General features: G+C 46.9%; 1 protein-coding gene across 5 annotated transcripts in view; it reads left to right on the forward strand.

The window, feature by feature from the left end:
* ANK1 (ankyrin 1) overlaps positions 1–9,480 on the forward strand; it is a 187,965-nt gene that overhangs the window by 112,843 nt on the left and 65,642 nt on the right. For all 5 annotated transcript variants that reach the window (XM_025049978.1, XM_025049979.1, XM_025049981.1 and 2 more), the window contains exons 3-6: positions 2,830–2,928; positions 7,092–7,190; positions 7,906–8,004; positions 8,933–9,118. In XM_025049978.1, the coding sequence (XP_024905746.1) occupies positions 2,830–2,928; positions 7,092–7,190; positions 7,906–8,004; positions 8,933–9,118 (483 nt within the window). The remainder of the gene's footprint in view (positions 1–2,829; positions 2,929–7,091; positions 7,191–7,905; positions 8,005–8,932; positions 9,119–9,480) is intronic.

Consider the following 9,480-nt stretch of genomic DNA (forward strand, 5'->3'; position numbering starts at 1 on the left):
AGGGTGAGAGCACGGAGAAAGACCCCGTTTGAGGCACAGGCATGCAGGGATGGCTGAAAGCCGAGGGGAGATTGAGAACACAGGAAACCCCTCTGCCACCTAGCTCCTATTCTAAGCTTAAGGTAACAGCAGTCTACTCTAGAGGAATTTGAAGGCTGTGGTGCACTGAAGGTAACAACAAAACTCAGACCTAGATCAACTCCTGACTCGATTGACTCAGCTCCCCGCCCCCCACCCCAGCCCCATGGTAATGACTTCAGAGGAGAAGATGCTAAAACAAACCCTGGGAAACTCAGGTTGATTCTTTACGTGGCTGTGCCCTAGAAAGGCTGTGTGACCTTAGCTAATCATTTGACTACTCTGGCGCCTGATTCCCTCAGCATTCAGGGTGTCTAATTTCCCTTTCCACTCCAGCATTCTCTGAGCAGACAGCGTGTCTAGAAGTTCTCTGAATCGAAATCCCGACCCTGGCTCCAAAGAGCAGGGACAGTCACCCGGAGCGGCAGTCACGGTAAACAGTAGGTGTTTTCCTTCTAGACTTGCCAGTTTCCCAGCTTTGAGGCATTCAGGACCAGCGAATGCTCATGGAAAGTGATTGTGCTGTGCAAGTAAGCACGAAAAGCCACAGTCAGCACTGCCACACTTGCTGCTGCCACAGCTGAGTCCCCTGAGATAAGCTGACTGCAGCAGCTGCTGAGGCTCCCGCAGCCGCAAACACCACCCCAATTCCCAAGTAATCACAGGGTGCCTGCTAGAACCTTCCAGACAAGGCCGTGTTGCAGATAGCAGTGCTCTGGAGGGAGAGAGACTACTGGGCAGACCCGCCCTAGGGTAGACTTAAAGATGCAAAGCTGGAGGGAATGGCTCCAGGCTCCCAGAACAGTGTCACTCGACAAATTGCTTTTCAGTGAATTTGTGGTTTGCAGATTGATTTGAAGGGAACTGATTTCTTTCAGTGGGGTACTTTCCTCCTTTTCCCAGATTCCTTTTCTATCAAGACTGCAGCTTACCTTCAATCACTTTCTCCCTTTCTGTTATCAAACCTGGCTCTGACTTAGACTTTATCTGATAAACTCATTCACACTGGGTATGTGAATAAGTCATCTTAAATCACACCTCTTTAGACCCTACATTTGATGGCAGTTCAAAATCTGCAAGAGGAAGAAATCCAATGGAGATTTTCAGACATTTGCATGGGGGAATATTGGGTGAAGGGGCCTTCCCATTCCACCCCTCCCCACCCCCAACACACACACTTCACCCATACAAACCCTGGTGAGGCTGGCTGTGCTGACGTACAAAGATTTGGCCAACTGCACTCTGCCTGTTTGGGGTGCAGGGCAGGCCCGATCTAAATAGGAAGTAGGTGAAGTTCCCTTCGGAGCTCATTCTTTTCTCTGACACCCAAGGCATCTGTTATATTTGCCCTAAGTTCTATACACCTTCCATTTTCCCATCACCAGGGTACCTGTCTTGTGTCGCTTCAGTAATTACTCATTGCTTTCCTCTGCTGGTTTTAGCACTACCACTCCCAGGCAGAATATTTGGTTTTAACAAGAATCTGCTGAAAATGATGCTGTGACACAAAAGGGAGAGTGGGAACTTCAGGAACCCGTGGTGGGGCTGTGGAGATATTTGAGGATAGGTGCGTCAGGGACCCCCCAAATCCTACCATCAGGACCCAAGCCCCTCCATCTTGATGGCAAGGGTCTTTCTTATCAGCCAGCGCTGGTGGTGGCTCCGGAAAGGAACATGCTAGAACATAGCAGACCGAAACAAGAGACAGGAAAGACGAGTGGGCGAAGAGGGGAGATCTGCTGATGGGGAAGGAGGAGGGGAGGAGCCGGACGTAAGCATCGGGGATGGAGATCACTTACTGACTAAAATCATTTTCTGCACAGAGCCAAGGTCTGCTCATCCTTCGGAACTGAAATTTAGTTCATTGAAATTAGTTCCGTCATGTTGTCAGACTTATTTGTGGCTCTAAGTAGCACTATTTGAAGTCAGCTTCTGCAGGAAAGTTTGAAGGCATCCGAGTGCAGGGATCAGAAGACCAGGAGGTAGGAGAGTGAGAAGTGAAACCTGAGCCGGGCTGCTTTCTCCAGGGCAAAGTAGTAGTTTGGCCAGATACAGTTGATACCTCAGTCAGTCGGGTAGTGAGCATCCTGCTTTTGTGGACTGATGATTGGGGGTGGAAAATGTTCATTTGATTCCCGCTCCCTGCTAAAATTTAACTGTCAGACAAACTTTGGTCACATTTCAAATGGCAAGGTGGCAAAAAGGCTGTTTTAATACTGATTCTTCTGCTGAGGAAATCTTATGGCTGGGTGGTTGATGGTATTTAGTTTTCATATCACTTTATCTCAAAAGTTATTATTTTATTAAATATACATCTATTTCTACAAATGTTTGGGATGCACCGGTATGGCCTCTTTGCTTTCTCTGGTTGTTGCTATGAAAATTAACCAGGGGGTTGAAGCTATACCCTTTCGATTAAGTGAATACCTGAAGCCTGGCTAACATCTGAATTGCGAGGTCACCCTTTCGGCTTTGTGAGCGCTTCCCCACACTCAATTCATATCCAGGAGGTGGTGGTCTTGTTATCACCACCTCTTTCTTTCCCTGCTCTTCCGTTATCTGGCGCTCCTACAGAACTGCTGCTAGGAGAGGCTGGGCTGGCTCTGCTCTGTGCCTGTGCTGAGACCGCTCGGGTCCCCTCCAGTCCCTCCCTTCCAGCCCTTTGTAGGGAAGGAGTGTCATTCCAGCCCCTCGGAACAGCAGGCCGCACAGTCTCACCGACCACTCTTCCTGCCTCTCTGTTCTTTACAGAATGGGCTGAACGGCTTGCACCTGGCCTCTAAAGAAGGCCATGTGAAGATGGTGGTTGAACTTCTGCACAAAGAAATCATTCTAGAAACAACAACCAAGGTACGTCTCTTAGGGAGTGGGGGGGCTTTACACTGAAAATTCTAGTGTGTGGGTCCCTTGTGTGTGTCCCAGATCCCGGCATAAAACCCAAACTTGCTTCTGAATTTCTCTTGCCTTTCTAATCATTTCCTAGTTCTGTGAGTCCCTGAAATCACCTGAAAACACAGGACATTATTTCCACAAAGTTTCAGTGGGCCTTTATTTTATCCTCGTCCCTAGACTAGAAGCCTAAAAATAAAACCCTTTTTCTGGTGGACCATTTTCAGGCTTCTTGACTCAAATACAGGGACTAAGAGCATTGTGAACCCCACAGTCAGGTGCCTGTGGTCCAAATCCTGAGAGTTCACACTCCATGACCTAAAGCAAGATGCTCAGCCAGTGAGAAGCCTCTACTTCATTATCTATGAAATGAGGATTATACCACTTAGTTGTAGGATTGGCATGAAAATGAAATAAAATAGTGTATATAAAATACCTAGGAAGGAATCTAAAAATATTGATGACTGTGTTGTTACTGAGGACTGTAGAAAAATCAGACCCCTCATTTATCCTCTGCACCAAGCGTCTTTCTTGGTCAGCCCCAGACCTGTCTCCTCTCTTGACTGATTACCTTGAGCAGCCTTTTCTTTCACTAGGAGGCATTCGGCAGAGGCTGCGTCACACCTCTCACAGTGGTCTATATCTCCCCATAGCAATAGATTATAAACACCAGCGGCTTAAGTCCAGAAACCACAGTCATGAAATATGCAGCTACAAGTTGCGAAATCAGTTTTATATCTGACATACATGCATCTCGTTTGTTCATTAGGCAAGATGCAGCCAGCATTGAAACACAAAACTAAACAAAAAGTCTCCTCTGTTTACCGATTTGAGCCCTGTTTCCTCTTCTCTTCCTTCCTTGGTTACCTCCCACAGTTTTCCTCTTGGGCTTGTTCCTCAAGCCTCTAATTTTCCATTTGTTATTTATTAAACATGGTCTCACATCAGCCTCAATTTCGGTTCCACACAGCAAACATTTTGCTGCCTCTCAAGCAGAGAACCAGAAGAACACTATGTAGAGAACAGATATAATTTATAGTTATGAAGTGAACGACCAAAATATTATGAAAGTAGAATCATCTCTTGAGGTAAAATTCTGTAATTTTCATGTCATTTCCTGAAGGTGAAAAGATCTCTCAGGTAAAATAGACGGAGTTGCTCTTTCTGAACGTGTATGGGGCATTTTGCTCCCACCCCCTGAAGAATACCAATTGTTTCCACGCTGTTCCTCTGTGGGTGAAGGGATGAAATTAGTTTTTCTCTGATGCTTTCACATACCTGGCTGCAAGCAGTGTGCCATCTGACGGGCCCTGTGTGGGCCACAGCCGCCTTTCTTCCTCTGGCATTCCCCCAAGAGCTGCAAAAACATTATGCCTCAGCATTTTTACTCTCCGAATTTCCCCCTTTGATTGTTATTTTGCAAGTGAACACTTGGAGTGCCTGTGTTATTTATAGAAATTTTATAAGTCAGCGTGGTTTCTGAATGCCAAACAGAGAGAGAGAGAGAGAAAAAAAAAAAGGTGAAACTGAAACCGTGGGCTAAGAAAGACTCATAACAGATTGAGGAATTGTAATGGGTCTCGCAAGCCTGAGGAAGATTAAAAACAGAAAAGAATAAAAAGCCAAAACCAATATAGTTTCCTAAACTGTGCTTAGAAATTTTAAAAGCAGAAAACAAATGCATTCTCTCCCCATCCTGCTACTCCCACAGCTTGGAGGCCAGAGCTTAGCATCCACTATGGTGAGAGAGCTCCGATCCCCCGTCACATTCACTCAGCTCCTACTGCAACCACCCTCCCTTCCCCGAGCTCTAGGACTCCCTGGAAATGGAAATTGGGTCTTTGTGGATCAAATATAGCTAAGAGATTTTTCCTGCTTCTTCAAGGGCATGTTTTTTCATGCTGCGGGAGGGCCCATGACCCCCTCTCCCTGTGACTACTGACCCAGGGACAGGGGACCTTCTTTGAGGCTGACAATGTGTGCGTGTGTGTATAGATGGAGAGGGGCGCTGTTCCCCAGGGTCTTCCCTTTGCTCTGACTCTTCATCGGTGCTCCCCTCAGTCCGGATCCAGAAGACAGCTACGATCTACAGCCAGAATCCCACATCCGAGCAGCTTCCCTTCACAGGGTTTATACGGGGAGAGCTCCCCGTATAGTGTGATTTCAGGCAGGAAGATGCAGGTGGAAGAAACATTCGACATAGCTTCTGGAAGGCAGGGAGTCTGAATCTCAATCATATCTGGATCTCCATGCCTGACGCAGAGCCTGACATACACATGCGCTCACCGCGTGATGAATGAATGAATGGACACAGCGTACCTCTTTCTTCTAGATGAAGAGACTTGGAGTTCTGAGTCCTGATTTCTAGAGAAGGGCCTTGTTCCACCTTGTACAGAGCGTGAGTCGGACCCAAGTGCCAAGGCTTCTAAATGTAGGCTCTTTAGACTTCTATGAAAAATGATTAATTAGCATCTATACATTCGTTTCTGGCACTTATTCTCTGACAGATATTTGAAGAAGAGCCCTTTTGTTTATCAAATGGGACTTAAGAAAAAATCAAAAAGATAAGTTCAGGTCAGGAAGCAACAAGCAGGAACCTCCTGCCTGATATAGGCCACACTTTAGAGGCAAAGACCTGAGCCCCTTCTGGCCCCCCAGAGCGCATTCGGTGGGGATGACTCCCCCATCTGCGGGTGCTTGGGGCAGCAGTGACTGGGTGGCCACAGAGCTTGGACCCTGTGCTACTCAGTTCCACCGGGGTGGGGACCTTTTACTCCCAGGTAACAAAGGGCCAATGTACATGGAGTGGGTTTGAAGGTACTGCTTGTCAGGACTTGAGTTTCCTGAGACTGATTAGTAAGTATTTATGTGGTTTAGTTAAAAACTATATACTGTCTGAACTAGAAAAAATGAGGTCGTTTGAGATCTCTGCTCCTTAATAGCAGAGGGACAGATGGGTCCAGCTGTGGTCCCATTTTCTCCCTCCTGCCCTATTTGATAGAAGTTGTTGGGCGGGGCCTGCGCTGCCCGCGTCTCACTGAGCACAGGAGCCAGTGGGGTCATGGGGGAGAGTCACCCTTGGAGAACATGCTGACATTCCAGCCCTGGACATCCAGGAGACAGGAACGAGCTGGGCAGGGAGACCAGTGTCCTGGAGGAGAAGCCTGCTAAACCCAAACCCTGTCTAGGAATTGTTAAATACCCAGGATGAATCCATATGCAAAAACCTGAAAGTTCCACTCACCTTCCCAGAACCTGCCTGGTTTCTTAGTCTCTGTTATCAATTCTTCGCTTTTAAAAAATTTACTTTAAAATAATTTTGTATTTCATTTTGTCGTAGTATCTATTCTTTCTGGCTTTTCTCTCCTCTGTTATTTGATGAACCCTGGCTCATTATATTTTACTAATTAATATTTCAAATATCCTTTCTTTGTATTTTCCTTTGCCAGATTTTATCCTATTTTATTCTATTTACTTTGCCCATTTATTTTCATATTTTTCTTATCTTCCCTGCATACATTACATAGTTTATTTTATTACCCTCCCCCAACTCCTTTACATATTTCTACCCTTTTTTTTTCTGTTTGATATTTTACTTGATTTCTTCCCCTCTCATTCCCTCTGTCCACTTTGGTCCAGCTTTTGCTCAGTGGTCATTACTGTAATAGCATCAAGGGTGCTGAGCCCTCAGGATCTGCTGGCCTTTTCTGCAGAGTTCCAGCCCTCACATTGCATTGTCCTGCAGAGTTAGAGATTGGGAGGAGCTGGAAGTCCAAAGAAGGTTACTTGCCTGGAAAACGTCCAGTATGGATCCTGAGCAATGCCGGCTGTCTGTCAGCTGGTGACAGGATGCTGCGGCTACATGCAGTTGATTAGTGTTGAGGTGTTGGCTTTCTTCTTCTTTGGCATTATTTCATCATGGAGAACAGGAATAATTTCCTTCTTTGTGCTTTCAGGACTATTTCAAGATGTGTGGTGGGTCAGGCACGTACATGTCTACCCCTTTTGGCCGTAAAGAAAACCACTGCCCGCTCTCAACCAGCACCCCTGTTTCTGTCCCTTTGACAGTCACTTACACAGGCCCCGTGGGAAACCTCCTCTTCTTCCTCCCCACTGTGTTTCAGAAAGGAAATACAGCTCTGCACATCGCCGCCCTTGCTGGTCAGGACGAGGTGGTCCGGGAGCTGGTCAACTATGGCGCCAACGTCAATGCGCAGTCACAGGTGATGGCTCTCTGCAGTCCCGCGCTAGAGAGCGCTGCCTTCCTTCTTCACCCGTGCGTCCGTTATCCCGTGGGCATATTGGCTATCGAGGTAGTCTACACACTGTGTATCTGAGTCTAGATTTATTCGTGATGTGTCTCCAAGCAATGAAGAAGGCATCCTTTATTTTTTTCACGCTTCTGCTACATATGCTAAGCATAATGTGGTTGGTTATTGTGGACCCCCTTCCTTGTTCAGGTAACCAGCCAAATAGTATATTTAGTTATGACTCATGTGGGGAGAAATATATGGGGACATTGATGAAGAAGGGAGTGAAAATAGAGGGGAGGTGTGTGCGAGAGGCCGAGTGATGGTGGCGTCGGGCAAAAACAGACTTCCCTGGAGTGTGGCCCCCACCTCGTGGCCTTTTATGATAATCCCACTAAGCCGTTTATTTTTTTAAATTTATTTTAAAATTTTATTTTAAATTTTAAAAAGTTAGACGTTTATACAATCCATAAAATGATCCCCCGATGACTCTAGCACTCATCTGGCACTTCACACAACCATTACACTAATATCGACTATCTACTCTATGCTTGCTCTAAGCCATTTCAGAGTGGCAGTGAGTTTTTATAACTGGAGAAATGGGTGGGGATATTAGAGGATTTTGCATGGTTTTAGCATCTCTCCCTATGGTGGGTGAATTGTAATGACTTTATCTCTTGGTTTACAGAAAGGCTTTACGCCCCTGTACATGGCAGCACAAGAGAATCACTTGGAAGTGGTTAAGTTCTTACTGGAGAATGGAGCTAATCAGAATGTAGCCACAGAAGTAAGTACCTTGGGAAATGGCCTCACCGCTGGAGGTCTCTGGGGGTAGGACATGGTTGTATGTTCCTGGGTCGTGGCTTGAGATGCATCCTCTGTCATGATAACTGTAAAGTGTCATTGAGTGCTCTTGACCTTCAGATCACTGCACTAATCCTGGCTGCTATCAGGCTCTGCAAGGGAGTAAGAGACAGACACATAGCAGAGAAATGACATCAGTCTAACATGTCAGTCCCACTATAACCAACAGTGAAAGCTGGACAGGAGTGGGGGTGGTGTGGGTGTGTCGGGCTGACAAGTCTGCCTTGGACCTTAATGAGATAGGCTCTTGCCATGAGTCCACTGTACGCTCTTGGGCAAATCACTTCAGCTTGATCCTGAGTTTTGTCATTGGCGAAATGATGAAACTGGACTTAAAGCTAAGAGTTCTCTTGACCCTGAATATGGTAAGACTCAACAATTACATGACTTTGTTATCATTCTGCTTTGCCAGTTCATGGGGTCCTGTGGCCCTCAATATACAACTGAGTGAATTAATAGAAGTAGCTCACAATTGCATCCTCAGTAGGAGTTCAATAATATTTGTGAAATGAATAAATGAATGATTGTCTGCCACGTTTAAGGTGCTGCCTGGTCCCAGTAGATGAGTGAGAAGGAGGGCAGGTAACGAAACAAAGGCTTCTCAAGAAAAACTACTGTAGTCTCTGTGAGGTTGAAGAGAAAGAAAGTGGGGCCAAGAATGGCTTAGCGGGGAGGTGGCATTTAAGAGGAGCTTGAAGGATGAGGAGAGCTTTGAAGAGCAGAGAATTGGAGACTGAGGGCCTGTCACAAGCAAAAGCCCTGAGATGTGAAAGCATGTGTCCTGCCTTGGGGACAGCCAGAGGTCAGACGCAGTCAGAGCAAATCCATCTTTCTTCCTCCTCTCTGGCCAGGACGGCTTCACGCCTCTAGCTGTGGCTCTGCAGCAGGGCCATGAGAACGTGGTGGCACACCTCATCAACTACGGGACGAAAGGGAAGGTGCGCCTCCCCGCCCTGCACATCGCGGCCCGCAACGACGACACCCGGACAGCTGCGGTGCTTCTGCAGAATGACCCTAACCCGGATGTGCTTTCCAAGGTGAGGACAGCCAGATGGAGGACCAGGAGACTTCTAGGGCCTGGATAGTGGAGACATATAGGTTACAAAGGGACCATCAATTCCCAACAATTTCCCCAAGCACTCACCCAGACCAGAGATGGTGCTAGCTGTGCACATGGAGCACCAGCCCCACCGTGACTTCAGATCCCCACCAGGACATATAAGAGCCACAGAGGACAGCTCCACTTTAAATCCCTGGTGAATGCCAAGAAAGCTGTGCTTGGTGTGGAGCAGGGAAGGTTCTTATTGCTCCAGGCCTTCCAGAAAAGTGTCTAGGTGGGCAGGAAGGGTCTTTGGCCGGAGTGAAACTTTGGAATCCCAGCAGATGGTCTTCTAGAATT

The sequence above is a fragment of the Pteropus alecto genome, unplaced genomic scaffold (genome assembly GCF_000325575.1).
Source record: "Pteropus alecto unplaced genomic scaffold, ASM32557v1 scaffold24, whole genome shotgun sequence".
Lineage (NCBI taxonomy): Eukaryota > Metazoa > Chordata > Mammalia > Chiroptera > Pteropodidae > Pteropus > Pteropus alecto.